The sequence below is a fragment of the Leptonotus elevatus genome, chromosome 20, assembly GCF_054856555.1.
Source record: "Leptonotus elevatus isolate MCC_2025b chromosome 20, RoL_Lele_1.0, whole genome shotgun sequence".
NCBI classification, from domain to species: domain Eukaryota; kingdom Metazoa; phylum Chordata; class Actinopteri; order Syngnathiformes; family Syngnathidae; genus Leptonotus; species Leptonotus elevatus.
In genome coordinates, this window is record NC_141258.1 from 11328137 (window position 1) to 11345972 (window position 17836).

Below are 17836 nucleotides of genomic sequence, written 5' to 3' on the forward strand. Positions count from 1 at the left end.
TCTTGTTACCCTGCCGAAAACCGAGTTGGCTCTTTATATATATTTTTTTTAATCCCCCCCTCCCCTTCTTTATTAACAAATGAAGCTTACAGGCTTACAGAAACATTGAAACATACAACTGAGCGGTACAAAAACAAAACTGAAAACTAACAACATACACACATCATTACAGTACAATGGGGTCAGAGGAAAAGGTCACCATGGTATTCTGAAGCCATAAAGCCTTTTTAGACTTACAGAATTGTAGTAAATCATTAAAAGAAAGAAGTTCCTTAAGAAAAACAATAAAGGTCGGCTTTAGTCTCTCCAAATTTGCATTTATAAACGCTCTGGTACAAATAAACCGACATTGCCATCTTCTGGCAGTTTGCGGTCATTACATGAACGTCCTGTCTTAATGCAACAATAATATAAAAGGAGTTTTTAGCATAAAATTAGCGAATGTATTACATTTGGCCACACGGCATTTATGCTAATAGCATGTTGAAAATTTGTTTATGATAGTTTAATCTTTTACATTGTGTTTATTAATTGTACAATCAGCTTCATGTACAATGTGCCATTGTTATGGGCAATAGCATCATTTATATTTACCATCTAGTTAAATATTTTTTTGTGTATGGTAGTAATCTCTTCTCTTGAAAACACTATTTATTTATTTATTTTAGGAAATGCAAAGTTCCATCAATAAAAGACAAGAGCCACCAGTCCATTTTGCTAATGTGCTAGTTGGAGTTATAGAAAAACCTGTCGGCCGAACAACAGTAATGATGGAGTCACTTAACATAACTATTAATGGTATTACCATTACTAAAATGTTATTTTCCGATGTAATGGTGTTGCTGTCTGGCTGCATCTCTGGAAACCAGCCACCGACTACAGGGAAAATATGGAGAAGAGACAGTTAGCTTAGTAGCACGAGACTGTAAATAAGTGAGTATGAGAAAAGGTTGCCCCTAACAACGGCAAAGTGTCTTGTACATTAAGCTGATTGTATATTTAATGAAAACAATGTATTCATAAACGCTTTTTCAACATGTTATTAGCATGAATGCCATGTGGCTACATTTCATACATTTGCAAAATTTATGCTAAGAACTCATATTACTTTCAACTTTAGTCACGTAAACAGGAAGTTGTTGTTTTTTTTGAGAGAAAGAGAGAGAGAGAGAGAGAGAGAGAGAGAGAGAGAGAGAGAGAGAGAGAGAGAGAGCGAGAGTAAACAGGAAGTTTCAATACAATTACATGAAAAACTGACATTTTAAGTACTCTCTTATGTTTATTACCAGATTCAGAGTTAACCGGAATCTACTTAATCTTTATAGAAGGGTTTAAAATGTAAATTATTCCAGTTCAGTGAACCTAGCACTGAGAACATAGATTGAACATTTAAAACTGGTAGCCTGTCAATAGACATTGATCATGTTAAGTTTTGCAGTACCAGTGGTAGAAAATCCTTAAGTAGGGTTTGGGTCAAACAAACAAGATGAGGCTCATTTTCTAGATGAATTTTAAAGTCATCCAGTATAATTATGTTATCAACTCTAATTGCAAAAAAAGGAGAGAAAAAAAGAATAAGGACCAGCACACATGATTTTTCTTCATTAGTCAGTAATTATTTTAATTGCGGCTCTGCTTCACATTTTATTATATCATTCTAACTCCTGAACATGCTGCTAATTTCCTACTTAGAGGCATAGCGACACAAAACAACCTGCAATATCTTCCATTTCCACACGGGGGCTCCCTTGCACCGTCCATGCCGCCATTTTACGTCGCTCTTGTCGGTTGCGGTGAGTTGGAGCAGGTAACTTGGACCAATTGCACTGCACATATGTACAAACTCATTAACGTCTATGGATTATAAAATGTGTTGGGGGAAGTGCGAGTGCTTCATTTTTGTTCCACCAGTAGAGCGTATTTTAGTGGCCACTAAGTTCAGTGCTTAACAAGCGCACAGTCCACGTTTACTTACATCATGAAACATGAAAAGTTGAAGTGATAAATAAAGCCAGAGATTTGTTTGCGTTATGGTTGTAATTTGATTTATGACATATTGACTTGTGTTTACGCTACGCTTTAGTAAAATGTTGTGACGTCATAGTGAATGCGTTTAGTTAGTAAGTTCACTTTAATTGAAGTAGATAAACTGTCTTTCATATTATAGATGAAACCCTAACCTATAAAACCAAAATATCTATGTATGATCATTCTGATATTGTTTACTGTAATATAGTAAGTAAGTAAGGCGGCGGGACGGCGGTTGCTACCTTACCTGACTGCATGTTCCTGCTGTGTGTGTTTTTTTAAACCTCTATACTTAATTCATTTGAAAATAAACACACCCATTGCACTAGCTTAGCCTTGTATGACCCACTATAAATATTTAATTCTGTTTACATAATGATCCTTATAGGAACATACAGTACGTACACATGATGACCATCAGGGGAAAGCGATGGAAGATGCAAAAGATGCATCCGCAAATGCTAAAACAAGGATGTGTGTGTGTGAGTGTGTGCACGTGTGCAATGGCGTGAATAGGCAAATAAAAGCAATCATAGTGACGAGGTTCCAGCAGGCGAGTGGCTTCAGGGGCCCTCGTATGACCAGAGGACCATCTGTTACGCTGGTTGTTCTTCGTCTCATTAGACCTCCACCAGGGCACCATAACCCTAGTGGCCTCGCGGCGCTGGTCAAGGCGTGTGTGCGTGAGTGCGATTGTGTGTGCTCGTACTCAAGCAGTTGCCCAGCAGTCCACTCTATTGCGCTAAATTGACTAGGAACCCCAAACAAAGCCATGTGGCCCGTGTGTGTATGTATAAATGCTGCTTCATTTTTGTTCCCTCTCAGGAATGACACACATGCTGACGGTAAGTGCAGCATGCTCAAGGACGGAGTCCAACTTGAGCCCACTTGGCCTGCTTTTTTTCCATTGGCCCTTTGTGTGATTGCGATTGAATTCCACAAAACAAGAACTAGTCCTTCTTTTCTGATCTCCCCCATATAGCATAGTTAATCCACATCTTAATAGAAATACGAAACATCGCAACTATACAAAACACAATATAACAATGCATGCAACTTTGCCATGTACATCACCTGGAGCAGTTAAGAGGCAATATTTATCAAATAACATGCCTAAAAATTATAATATTCTGAGAATCTGATTAATATGTATTCATGATGTGTTTTACTAGTCAACAGGTTTTCCTCTAAGCAACCAATCAGAAGACAGCCAAATGTCGATGTCATTAAGGGTCAATACTTGTGGCCACCAGGGATTTATAATAGTTTTGGAATTTTCATTATTGTTAGATTTTATTTCGTTTTGAGTTTTGTTTTTTAAATTGAGTTAGTTTTAATTAGTTTCAGAGCGGGTTTTTGCTTCTTTTTTTTTTTAAATGCTTTTATTTTTGTTTTTATTAGTTTTAGTAATAGTTTTAGTTTTAGTTTTCTCGTGTGCATGATTAAAAAAAACATCCATCCATCCATCTCGGCAAAATATGATTTGGTGCATGTCATTCATTGTCGCTTCTAATATCAACCTCAAGAGCTCATGTATTCTATTAATGAGATGAAAACAACCGTTAACTTTTTTTTTTTTTTAACAATTTCATTTTTATTTCATTAACAAAAATGTTTTTCCAATTTTAGATTTTTTTTGTTAGTTTTTTTTAAGCAATTTCGTTTTTTTTCATTAACGAGAATGTTTTTCCAATTTAATTTTTTTTTGGGGGGTTAATTTTTGTCTACAACAAGTTTGAAATCTGGTTTAAATGACAGTCCTATTGCTAGTCCATTTTAGTTGGACCGAAAAATCCAACATCCACAATCCACATATATTTACTAGAAGTAGTAAAACATTACGAAATGAAGAAACATTGGGACTAACCTGTCCTTTGTTTTTTTCGTCAATTTTAGTCTCAAAAACAAAGGACACCTTCCTTTCAATCAGTGTTTGTGCTACATCACATAAAATGATTAGCATGACTTGCAATACATCTTTATCTGTTCAGGCTGGACTTACAGTCACGTGGATGATTTGCTGCAGTTTAAGACCCCTGACAGAAAATGACTTTCTGTGTTTGCATTTGTGCACGTGGCTCAGTGTTTTGTTTGTGTGTGTGTGCAGGTGCGTCAGTAGTGTTATGGAGGCGACTCCGATCTTATTAAGATAAGCCGCTTCCACTCAGCTGACGAATGTCAACAAATGGTGAGTCAAACTCGAGACATGACATGCACACGTTACACACGGACAGATTATCGGTTTGTTTGTTTTTCTCTGGACTACACGTGTCCGTCTATATTTCCATGCACACTCACTAGAAATGATTTGATTACTGCAATTGATGCTTTTGAAATAAAGTCATTTAGGTAATATTCAATATCTTAAAAAATATTTCTGTATAGTTCCAGTATCTATTCATGTTCTATAGCAGCATTTCATTAATACACAGAGCCCCATTTTTGTAGACATGCAAGTTGAGTTTACCGCGTTTGGGATCGCATTGCATGCAAATCAAACTATATTTTAGACTTGCAAAAAGCAGGTCTAAGTGGTGGCGCATTTGATGTTACATAATTTTGGTGGATTTAATCAAAGTGTAGATTCCACGGTCCACGTACGTGTGTGGTGGATGACAAGAATAATACATACATCTTTCCAGAAATAGCCATCTCTGAAAGACAAAATTTGTTTTGCTAATGTTAGCAAGAGTCAGCATTAGTTTACCTGTGTTTGTTTTCTTTTGAGGTGTCAAAATCATCTCCACCATTTAGTGAGTTGAAGACCGCAGAACTTGCAACCCGCTGATTGTTTTGTTTTGCTGCTGCTGCAGTCATTTGGGGGAAGTTGGGTGTCATTGAAGTGATTTGTGTTTTTGCTTGACCAAGTGCTTCCTCTTTCTATCACATAAAAAAAGTTCAACAGCAAATCAGTGATGGTCTTGACAGGTCTTAATGTAAAATCTTAAGACCGGCCAGTCCACGACCGAGACACGCTCAAGACTTTTGGGAGTCTAGTCTGGGACAAGACCAGGACCTACCAAATGTGGTCTTGAGACTGGTTTCAAATGTTACCACACGATTTGATGCTGAGGGCATATTGAGCAATCTGAGCAATTAAATCACATAAAGAACCTTCATTACGGCTGCCATGTCGTTGCCAAACTAGTTTTAGATCAAAGCGAGTTACGAGCGAGCCAACTCTGGGCCTTAGAAAGGAATATTTTATTTCTATCCATCGACTTTTGTAGCGCTTGACATCAATCGAGTCGCGAGCGAGTTTCGTCGTGGGCGACGCGGCGTGTTTTCTTCTTCTTCGACCTTTGATCATTCAAAGGCCCCAAAATTACGTTGCTGAATGTATGACACATCAGGAAAATAGATTTTCTGGTATTTCAAAAAATCTCCCTAAGCGGCAAAGTTCACTCTGTCACCTGTCATTGTTGCTATGCTACGGTGGCACTGATTTGCAGCTTCTTTTCAAATGTGCTTTAACACACCATGTGCAGTAACACAATACATAAATATACTCAACAAAAAATATAAACGCAACACTTTTTTTCTTATAAAACCCACATAAAATATTCACAGTATTCTTTCTTATTTACTATTATCTACAATTTAGGACAACTAAAACATTTTCTACAATGGTTGCGCCAGATGATGGTTGGCTAACAATTAGCTATCTAAACATAACAAACTAGCTATCACAAGAAAAATTATTACGAAAATATATATTTGTAGGAATTTTTTTTTTCCAGGTATCCAAATATGACCACGACATACCAATTGCTTAAAGGGTGACTTTTTTTTTACATTGCAAACTTGATATCTGCTTCCATGTGTTCTTGTGGATGGTACAAACTCATGTCTTTAAATGTATTTCAAATGAAAACTCCCCAATTTATTTTTTATTTTTTTGGTCGCACCACATGATAATTCATACAATAGGCATAATCGGACAAGCGTATCCACCCGTCAACGATCCATAAACAGCCTTTATGATGCGCAACTTCATTTAATAAGGTAAGTTGATGGCTACGCATTTATGGGCTAAGATCAAGTGATGAGGAATAAGACACGTGCTTTATACTACTAGAAGTTTTGGAAGTATTGAAACCAAAATGAAGACACAATGAGTGTAAAGGCAAATAATAGCGTCCTTTGATTTCACCAAAACCCTGCTCTGTTTGTGTAGGATCCATCTTACTCCAAAATCTTCTCTGACCACCTTTGTAACGTTTCACTTCCTTTTCAGTACATTAACATTCATTTAGATGATTTTCGCAACGTATTTTCGTCAAAGACTAAACTAGTTTTTTTTTTACATCCTCCTACCCCTTTTGAACATATAAACTCTTTTTTTCTTCCTATTCCTATTCTTGTTTTTTTTTTACTTCAATTTATATTTTTAATGTGTAATGTGTTTTGTGTTTTCTTTATGTTTATATGTTCAGTAAAACCATTAACCAAAAAAAACAAAAAAAACAAAAAGGTTAAAGGATCAAACGAAACCTAACTTTGTTTCACCTTTTTTCTAGTTGACGTTTTAATTGCATTCCTTGCCAGGCTTTGTTCCTTTTTTTGAGCAATTAAAAGCGAGAAAAGTGGTTTTCACGTGGCACGTTCCCAACAGATGGCTGAGGCAATAATGAAGTGGACAAGTAATGGGTAAGTAAACCGGACTAGTTGCATACTATTCACTGACCTGAATTCTGTGCCAGCATGGGTTCACTTCCAACTCTGTGAAGTTGATGGTTGGTTGTGGTGACCGGTCCAGGATGTGCATAGTTTAATTTTTATGTCAAAAATTGGATGACAGAAAATGAATGGATAATTGCATTCCACTCAAACAACGATCATTGTTATTATTGGAACAGAAAGTTTTCCACCGTTTTCTCTCAGAGCCTACAAAGGGACCAATGACGCACACAGGCGACGTTCAGTGATGACAGAACGAGAAGTGTGCCTCGTTCTGATCTGGTATGCGATGCTCGAAAATAAGCTTGTTCGTATCGCAGTTTTTCAGTGAAAATTCACACTTTGCACACCTCGTGTGAACACATTAACGAGCAATACTCGATCATCCGTCCATGTGGCAATCGCCGTGTCGTTTCATGTCCACTAACATTCATTTTGCGTTATATTAGTAAGGTAGTTTAGCATTAAAATCACTATAAAGAATCCGGGTAGGACCCACCTTCGCTGTAGACCAAGGTCTGGGTTTATTACACAAAACGAGACGGTGTTGAATACAATAAAAAGAAATGTATTTAATGTTCAAACCGATAAACTTCATTGCTTTTCATGGATATTCACTCATTTTGAATTGTTGCAACACATTCCAAAAAAGCTGAGTCAAGACATGTTTACTACTTCATTACCTTTTCCTTTTAACAATATTCAATAAGCATTTCAGTAGCTCAAAAGTCCGGGGGCTCAATTATCATATTTTGCTCTTCCTAATGCGCCACACATTTTCAATGGGAGACAGGTCTGGACTGCTGGCAAGACAGTCTAACACTGACACTCTTTTTAGGGTGAGGCCTGCATTAACACGTGCAGAAAGTGGTTTTGCTTGGCCACAATTCAAAAAAGAAGAAAAACAAAAACAAACAAACAAATAGAATACAATAACACTTAACAGAGACAACCTTAATTTCAACACAACAAAATTCAAATTATTTAACGATAATAAAATAAAAAATACAGCGTGACAATATATTATTGCAAACATCAAAAATACGTTTTTAAATAATTAAACAAAATATTTTTTTTTAAATATGGAGCGAAGAAAACAAACGAATATGAACTATTCCAATTAGATGTAGCAAGTGACTTGAAGGCTTTCTTGCCTATTTATTTCGAGGGGACTATGAAAAAAACTGGTTTGAACTTTTTAATGTAGTTGGCTGACTGTGGAACAAAATATTGTTTAAAACAATAAGGAAAATTTAAATGAATGCATTTAAAATAAAACAGAAACCAATGCAATTGCCATATATGATCTAAAGAAAGCCACCCCAAATGATCCTACATTAAACAATGATGAGTAAAAATATCAGCATAATGAATAATGAGCAAAATAAGTTGATCAATCAGTTTGTTAAATGTTTAAATGTATAACAATGCCTCAAATTTTGTACAAAATATATTCAATGTGAAATTCGAAAGTTAGTGATAAGTCAATCTAAACTTCCAAATATTTACATTTGTCAACTTTTTGAAGAGCTCTACCATCATTATACGGCAAAAACAAATCATTTACGCCATAACTAAGTTACCCATGCCATTGGCATAACAACCCTCCCCGCCCCCCATATTATCACACGTGCAGGTTTATGAACTTGGTGCTAGTAGCAATCTGGATGGTCCTTTTTCTCTTTGGCCCAGAAGACGCAATGTTCATGATTCCTAAAAAACTATTTGAAATGTGGACTCGTCAGACCACAACATATTTTTCCACTTTACTTCAGTCCACTTTAGAGGTGTTGTCTTTGTTTCCATTGATTCCCATTTTTACACACATACTCATTTTTTTGGGCCGTGCCAAGTTGTGTGGGATTTTCAAGATGACCAACACGGAACACTGCATACTTTGGATAGACCGATTATCTGCCGGGCCGATTATCGGTGCCGATATTTTGCATTTTGAGGAATAAAAATCTGAAGGCAGATAAAGCTGTTATCTCTCTGAGCGGTGAATGTTTGCGAAATTGTGTGGTTTCTTCAGGGTTGGTAAAATGTTGGAAAAGGTTGCGAAGATGGTCACAGACCATTTTTACTCGTCACAAACGTCTTTTCTTGTCACAAAGAAATTTGGAACATGTTGTGACAAATGTTCAAGTTTTTTAAACAAATTTTAAGTCATCTCTTGAAACGTTTGACAAACTCTGACAAGAGCCCCAAATTTGCTATGTTCGCGAGCACAGAGATGAAGAGCAATTTAAAACTGGGTTCATTTCATGGAAATTTTTATGTATATGTTTATTTAAAATTTCACTGAACTTAATAAGAAATGCGGCTTATTGCTTCTGGTAAAATTAAAGCAAAAATAAGTGAAAGTTTAACATTTCAGTTATGTTAAAATTTTGGAAAACTATTTACTGTAGAAAAATATTTACTTTTTTGTTAGAATTTTAAAACAAAGCTGTCTATTTGCTGTATTTCAAATTAAAATAATATGTTGAAAATGTGAAAGGTTGTTTTAACAAACATTATTTTTATTTTGATGTTAATATTTTTTATTTGACTGCAAAAGAATATTGGCTCCAAATATTGGTTATCGGCCTCCTTGCCTACTAATAATCGGTATCGGCCCTGAAAAAAAATCAGTATATTACTACTGCACACATAACTATATTCCACACAGAGCATCCAGCCAGCCATAAATACAAAGAACAAAACAAAGTAGAAGACATAGAAGAAGCTAGGCTATTGGTGGACTGCTAATCTACAGGTAACACATGTCTTGATTAATCCCAGGGATGTGGCGCTTGAGGTCCAAAACTTGTTTGTCAAAGTCAGAAGAGCAGTAATGGTTTATTTCTGTATGTGGGCGTTTCCTTCTGGTAGATGATTGGACTTTAATTACAATGAATTTCATGAACAATTGACCTGAAGTGTCATGTGATATTGGCATCACGGGTGCATTCAACAAAGACGCGAGCGCCAAGCCAAAGTATAAAAGGATTATTCGGCGTCGTCGTTTTCAGCAGCAAAGCTAGCAACCGCAAAGGTAACTTCACACAACTTTACTTTGCCTTCTTAACTCTCACGATATTTTCTTGCAACATGATCAAATGTTAATACGGTCCTTTAAATGTGTTACAAATACTATTTTCCCATACTTGCACAGATGGCACTCACTCTTCGCTCGTTCTTCCTCCTTTGTGCGATCAGTGGAGTGTTATGTGGAGGCGTAAGTCAAAATCTCTCACGCTGACTAATATATTATAAATATATTGACTGTCTAATTTTGCTTTCTTTCTTCATATTGGAATCAGTATCCAAAGTTTTCCCAAGGTTGGTACAGTAACCGCGTCTCACTGTTACTTTGCCAAATACGACATCATGTCATAGTTGTGTCTGAATTTTATAACGGATTTAATGTAAATGTCTTGTTTTCTCCTTAAACAACGTCGAACCTTCAGACAATGGCTGTCCTAAGGACTGGCTTCGGTTGGGCTCTCAATGTTACATCTTCAGACCAGATCCGAGAACATTTGCAGATGCAGAGGTATTGAACACTTCCATGCCGTAGTAATACAATCATTGTTTGTTGATTCAACATTTTGGCCCGGAGTCAAAATGTCTGATGAATCAAATGATGAAATCATTATTTTTACTCTATTGTCTTTCAGAGTGTCTGCAAAACTCTCGGTGGGAATCTGGTCTCCATCCACAATATTGTGGAAAATGCAGTTGTTCTTGAACTGATTCGGAAGAGTGCTATTTCTGTCGTAGCCTGGATTGGACTCCAAGATGCAATTTCGGTAAAGCATTGGCCAGTACAAAAGTTCGGATTAAATGCAAGACCCCATTGCATTTTTATTCACGGGGTACATACATATCCAAACGCGACTTGGGTAGCAAAATTCAGAAGAGCTCACTCGCATACGCGTATGGGGAAAGAGCCAAACTCATTTTCACATGCCAGAGATCCAGCAGTTTGTATACAATCAAAAGTCATATTTTCCGTAATATGTCAGATAGATGTCGAGTCGAGCGTCATCATCATGTTGGCTCCTTCAAATCTAACTTTATCCTCCAGGAAAATAAGTTCTTTTGGACTGATGGCACCGTTGTGGATTTCGCTGATTTTGGTGAAGGAGAACCTGATAACAATGGCAACTGTGTGCTGATGTTTGCAGGCAGTATGTAGTAGTATGTAGTAAGCAGTGATTAAAGTTTAATCAATATTTAAATGAGCATTTATTTATTTTAGATGGATTATGGAAGGATGACCCCTGCACCCTCGAGGCCCCATACGTTTGCATCCAAGAGGCGAAGTTTTGCAGCAGCTATTACGGCGGTTTTGCCGGCGGTTGGTAATCTGTCCATTTACCAGCCATCATAGTGACGCAATGAAATAATATTACATTTTAGTTATGGCTTTGTACTTCCTTTTAATGATGAACTTTTTTCTTCCTCCACAATGCGTAGTTCGATTACATACTGGTTCATAAAAGAAAACACAAATCTGCATTAAATCATGGTGGTGTCATATTTTCTCAAACAGTTACATTGTATGGCTTGTTTGCAATAAATTCAACATATTCAAATAAACAAAATGTCTTCCTTTTTTCGTTGTGTGGCAAGATGGGGCAGCGTGACTGCCTATAGTGTCAACCATTTTTCTCTTACAAGCTGATCTGTGTATTTTTTTTGCTCAGCATTCATTTTATTAATGTTTTGCATGATTTGATTCGATACAGTGTGGATACAATGCTGTTGTTAGCATTTGCCAAGCATGTACAGTATGCAGATATTTTGGGGGCAGGTACTCAAAATGAAAAAAAACAACAACCTAGTACTGTATATCAGGAAATCTGTGCGGTTTAAGAAAGTCTGTTTAAAAAAAAAAGTCTTTAAACCAATCATTTGAATTTCAGGCTTTAAAATGTCTAAAATTCTCCTAAAATTGCATATTAGGTATTAAATATGATATTGAAATGTCTTTAAAATCCCTTGACATTACTTTTATTGAAAATACACACATAAAAAAAAAGTGAAACTAAAAGTAGGCTCAGCATTAATCACGTGCAGCCGTATATACGAAACCAAATTACAGTAAGTGCAAGTTGAATGATTTGTGCCTTGAGGATGAACACACGGTTGAAGACGGTGGAGGGAAATGCATATGAAGCACACCGCGCTTTATGCAAGAAAACTTTCAAACTTGGAATTTTCGCTATCAAGGCCTTGGAATGCCAATGCAAATGGGAAAAACACAAGTCAGTCATAGAACGTCAGCAGCAAATGCTGTCACTCAGCCACTTTTGCTCTTTGACCTCCGGACAGCGTTTGGTTCTACACCGACTCGAAAAGCAAAAGGTGCTGCGAAATGTTCACTTTGAACTATGCACCAGTCATGTACTCGTATATTGATGAGCTGTTCCAGACCATGTTCCCGGTTTCAGAGCTAGCAAAAACGTTTAAGTGTATTGATGTGAAATGGGTCTTAAATGGTGTTTGTTATTTAAAAATATTTTTTGAAATAAAAACAAACAAATAATAATAATAAAAAATAACTTCAAAAGTCTTAAATTTGGCTGCAGAGATAACTTTTTTCTTTCTGTCAACACAAACCATCAACACAGTTAATAAGACAACTATTATCAAATGGCAGGTTTTTGTGATATACGAAAAATGCAATCAAGTGTAGTCCAAGCACGGTATTCTGATTACTATTGTGTTTGTGAAATATGAATTAAGCAGCAAAATCCACCCATTTTTATCCATCTCAGAAACCAGCGTGTTTCCCAATCTAGGGCTGTTTTCCTAAAGATTCTGAAAGGAGAAGTCAACTTTAAACATTTCTTGACAATAATATGTTATATGTGACCTCGCTAGTCTAAACATGACATTCTGATTAATATTACATTTGTGGAATATGAGTTATGCAGCAAAATCCAACCGTTTTTATCTATCTCATGGGGCGACCATTTTGCCACTTTCTGTCGACTGAAGATGACATCGCAGTTTCTCAGGGCTCAGGCAACGACCAATCACAGCGCACCTGTTTTCCGAAGCTGAGCTGTGATTGGTTGTTGTAACTCGTATTCCACTAGCGCAATAATAATCAGAGTACCATATTTAGACTAGATACTGCATAGAACATATTATTGTAAATAAGTTTGGGGTTGGGGGGGGGGGGTGGTACACTTCCTCTGTAATGCAGAGTTGCTCCTAGTAGCCAAATAAGAAGAAAATTCATTTTTAGCATCATGATGTTTTTTGTTTTTTGTTTATTTGTTTTAGAATTTCCCCTAAGAGTGAGGAGTACACAGTAAAATCGGAAGTGTAAATTTAACTCCCATAGTCTTAAATTTAACACTTTCCCTGAGTTTATAGAGTTCTCACCAGTTCTGAGTTAATTTAAGTGTAAAAATGTAACTCATTTATTTAAGTGAAATTACAACACCCATAGTGTTATTATTTGACAGATAACTTATTGAACTTATTGCACTTTAAAGTGTTATCTACTTTCACCTATCAGTGTTATTTTTTAACACTTAAAAGTGTTATTTCCTTTCATTTCTTTGGTCTTAATTTCTCACAGTTTTGTTGTCACTTTTAACCCCAAAGTGTTATTTTCATTCCTTTTTGTATTAATTTCTCACAGTTTTAGTGTTACTTCTTGTCAAGTTTGTATTATGGAGACAGAGGGACTCGAACCTAGTACTTGGGGGGCAACAACACTAACAAGAGATAGTACATGTTTGTTGCCGCAAAATTCTTTCTTGTAGAGAAAAGAAAAGAGAAAAGTGAGCATAATTAATTCTCCGCATATCTTCTCTGACGGCTTTTGATCGACACAAACATTAGTGGATTAACGGTGACTCCTACTGGCGGTCATAGAAAAGAACAACCCATTACTCACCCGGCTCAACGTTCAATCATGTTTATGATGCTTGTGATGAAGCCTCATGAGGCATCGTACCACTACAGCCAATTGGTTCCAGAAAGGGTCCAATGTATAACCAAATAATTTCTTTACATAAAGTGCGTAGGCCAAATACAATATATTTTTTCTCTGTGTGTAAATTTCCCCACCCTTTCACATAGTAACCAAGCAAACTGCGATAAAAAAAAATTAAAATAATCACCATCTAACTCCCAGCGAGATGCTTTTGTACCCAATTTCCTTGGACCTCACATTGTCTCAAATTATAATTGACTATTAAAAAAGAGGACAAAATTAGACAACCCGATATTTGAATATGTGTACAGTGACTTATCCGACCTTGTAGTAAGTTACAGGTTAATCGTTAGCTGCTAACCTAAAGAGTGCAAGTGCGATAAAAACATGGATGGACTGTTAAAATATTGCTTAATTGATCCCACAGGTGCGGTTCTAGATGACCAAAACTTGTTTGGCAAAGACAGAACAGCAATAATGGTTTATTTTTAGTGTGTGGGTGTTTCTTTGTTGTGGATGATTGGTCTTTAATTACAATTTATTACATTTAATGAACTAATTACTTGTTGCCAAAAGTCAGCTGAAATGTCGTGTGAAATTGGCGTCACGGGTGCATTCAACTGTCAAGTCGAGCTATAAAAGGGTTCTTGGTCGTTGTCGTCTTCAGCAACGAACCTCGCAACTGCAAAGGTAACTTCACACAACTTTACACCGTACTTTTTCAACTCAGTTTGCCTTGTTAACATGTACTACATTTTCCTTGCAACAAGGTCAAATGTAAATATAGCCTTCTATATTTGTTACAAATATAAAATATTTTCCTTTATTGCACAGATGGCATTCGCTCTTCGCTCGTTCTTCCTCCTTTGCGGGATCAGTGGTGTGTTGTCTACGGCCGTAAGTCAAAATCTCCTTCTGACTTAAATAATATATAAATGTACGATTTACATTGGTGTCTTTGTTTGGCTCAGTTTTTTTTAACTGATTCACTGCCATTGACGGCTATAAACGTCAAAAATTCATTTGAACTATTTCTATGAGTTTAACATTTTTTCCCACACTTTTGTTAACAAGAGTGTGAAAAGCTAGAATTTTTTTTTATTGTACATTTAGAATAGATATAAAATTTGTGATTAATCGTGAGTTAACTCTTGATTAATTACAATTACAAATTTTAATCGCCTGATTAATTGTTAACAATTAGGGGCGTCTGGTGAATAATTTTTTTTTAATCGTAATTAATCGCATGATTTCAATAGTTAACTCACGATTAATCACAAATGTTATATCTGTTCTAAATGTACAATTTAAAAAATTCTAGGTTTTCATACTCTTGTTAACAAAAGTAAAAATAAATAAATAAACTAATAGAATTAGTTCAAATGATTTTTTGACGTTTATATAACAGTCAATGGCAGTAAATGAGTTAACAATGTGATTTTTTTTTTTTACAGGTGTATCAGTATTCCAATCACAAAGGTTGGTACGGTAGCTGTGACTCAGTGATACTTTGTGAAATACTGTACATAATGCCATAGTTGCATCTGAATTTCGTAGCAAAATTCATTGAAATCTCTTCTTTTCTTCTTGAAACAACAAATAACCAGCAGACAACGACTGTCCTTTGGGCTGGCTTCGCTTGGGCTCTCGCTGTTACGCCCACCAAGCTGAACCGAGGGCGTTTGCAGATGCAGAGGTATTAGAAGTCTTCCGCGTCGTAGCGGATGTAGTTCTAAATCAGCGGATGTAATCCCAACACAATCAGTGCTCCATCTGAACCATGTGGTCCAGAGTTCAAATGTCTTGCCAACTGTCACGAGTGAAATCATTGTTTTACTTTATTTCAGAGAGTCTGCAGAACACTTGGTGGGAATCTGGTCTCCATCCACAATGCCGTGGAAAATACGGTTGTTTTTCAACTGACTATCCTGGGTGGTAGCGAGACCGTCTGGCTTGGACTTCATGATGGAATTTCGGTAAAGCGTTGCAATAATAATTCATGTCACACGTGTTGGGGATGTCCACAAAGAAAATTTAATGCATTACTCTTTTATGATATTTTTTGTTAGCTGGTGTCTCGGTATTATTCCCGTGGCATGTTTTGGTCAAAATGCTGCAAGGATTAAGAATTACAGCATACTTAACATCCTTGTAATGTCCACATGAAGTGAACTGGTATAACATACCTTACTTTATCGTCTGCCGCCATTTTTTTTGTGACGTGCGATGCGATATCAGGTCCTGTCATCGTTTGTTCGCCAAACCTGTTTCCGTAGCTAAAATTCACATTGTTCTTTTAGCGGTAGGCTGAAAAATCCACACCCTCCAAACGTAAAAAGCTTTTTTTGTGTGTGGTAATTTTAGGCCTCTTTTTTTTTTTTTTTTCCGAATTGAGAGCATTTCCATTCGGATTTCGCAATTCTTGAAAATAAGCATAAAATGTTTTCAGTCAAATTATTATGATTTTTGCTGTAAACCCTGACATAGCCAAACACAACTTACCCTACATCAGGGGTGCTCAAGTACGATCCTCGAGAGCCCCTATCCAGCCTGTTTTCCATGTTTCTCTCCACTAACACACCTGGTCCTGGTTCATGATCAGGATCGTTATCAGGCTGATCGTTAGATTCAGCTGTGCTGCAGGAGGGAAACATGGAAAACAGGCTGCATAGGAGCTCTCGAGGATCGTACTTGAGCACCCCTGCCCTACATGGACATTCATATATATGTTTGAAGAAATAGCCAGCTCACAAAATAATGACTTGGTTGTTTGATTTTTACACTCCAAAGACCCAATTGTTTGTCAAAAGTCGTATTTTCCGTAAATCTGGATTTTGCTGCATAATCAGAATGTCTTGTTTAGACGAGGGGGATCACATATAACATTATTGTCAAGAAATGTTGAAGGTTGACTCATTGAAATCTAACTTTGTCTTCCAGGATAATGAGTTCTTGTGGACTGATGGCACCATTGTGGATTTCACTCGTTTTAGTCCAGTTGAGCCTGATAACACTGGCAACTGTGTAATGCTTTTTAGAAGCGGTATGTATTATTTTTTTTTATTCCAAATGACTATGCAAATGATGCTGTTCTACTTCAACAGTTATTCTTTACTTATTTGTGATTCTCTTCATCCTGTCCGTCTGCACGGACCACTTCCATGAGACTCTCAAAGCACTTTTTATTTTGACAACTCTGACGCAGCATCAGCAGCGACTTGCTCAAGGACACTTCAACATGGCCACGGCCTGTGATTAGCCTTTGGCAAGGAGGTCGCGAAAAACAACATTTAACGTCTCAATGTTTATTTCTTTCAGATACATTTTGGAAGGATGAGTCCTGTGACAAGGAGGCCGCATACATTTGCATCCAAGATGCAAAGTTTTGCAGACGCTATGGCGGCTATGGTGACGGTTGGTAATCGGTCCATTTACCAGCCTGTCTTCTGTCTCAATGTATTACCCTAATCATAGTGACGCAATGAAATGAGAGCAAATTTTAGTTATGGCTTTGTACTTCCTTTAGTAATGAACACTTTTTTTCCTCCACAATGCTTAATTATTGACAACACAATTACATACTCATACAAATGTAAACCTAAATTATGGTTGGTGTCATGTTTTCTCAAACCTGTTGATTGTATTTCTTCTTTACCAAATGGCTGCAATAAATCCAACATATTCAATACAAAAAAAAAATGACGTCCTTTTTTTGTTGTGTGGCAAATTGGAAGGAACTATAGTGTCAAGATGTTACGTTTTTCAGGAATAGCCTCATGTCATGTATTTTTCGCCCAGCAAAATGAAACTGGCATCTATTTTCAATAATATCAACCCATTTTTCAGAAATCTGTAAATAGCTATTAATAACTCAATTGATCTGGGTCAATTGGAGTGAATGGGAGCAATATAATTTGATTCGATGCAGTGACTATGTTTACATGCATGCAATAAAACTTTTAAAACCCGAATATTGGCAATATTCACATTTTGTAAGACCATGTAAACATGTGCAGTAACCCGAATATGCTCTTATTCGGGTTTTAAAAAACCCGATTAAGCTTAAAGGCTTTCATAACCCGAATTCTTGCGCATTTCAACGCATTTAAATACGCGCATGCTCTCTATTTTCTTCTTCGACTTATTTTCTTCATTTTTTGCTTATTTTTATTCGCAAGGAATCTT

General features: G+C 36.5%; 2 protein-coding genes across 3 annotated transcripts; both read left to right on the forward strand.

Moving 5' to 3' along the window:
• Positions 1-1752: 1752 nt before the first annotated feature.
• LOC147157067 (galactose-specific lectin nattectin-like) lies at positions 1753-11218 on the forward strand. Of its 2 annotated transcripts, XM_086064264.1 has the most exons (9): positions 1753-1807; positions 4136-4216; positions 6644-6678; positions 9670-9928; positions 10014-10032; positions 10161-10246; positions 10371-10502; positions 10781-10883; positions 10955-11218. In XM_086064264.1, the coding sequence occupies exons 4-9, from the start codon at positions 9830-9832 to the stop codon at positions 11059-11061; spliced, it is 546 nt and encodes a 181-aa protein (XP_085920390.1). In that variant the 5' UTR covers positions 1753-1807; positions 4136-4216; positions 6644-6678; positions 9670-9829; the 3' UTR covers positions 11062-11218. The 2 variants fall into 2 exon arrangements, with proteins under 2 accessions (XP_085920390.1, XP_085920391.1); XM_086064265.1 differs by lacking the exons at positions 1753-1807; positions 4136-4216; positions 6644-6678 and having other exon boundaries at positions 8263-9928.
• A 3267-nt stretch (positions 11219-14485) lies between these two features.
• On the forward strand, positions 14486-17073 carry LOC147157068 (ladderlectin-like). Its single transcript, XM_086065183.1, has 6 exons — positions 14486-14548; positions 15106-15130; positions 15262-15377; positions 15499-15627; positions 16592-16694; positions 16970-17073. The coding sequence occupies exons 1-6, from the start codon at positions 14486-14488 to the stop codon at positions 17071-17073; spliced, it is 540 nt and encodes a 179-aa protein (XP_085921309.1).
• The last annotated feature ends 763 nt before the right edge of the window (positions 17074-17836 follow it).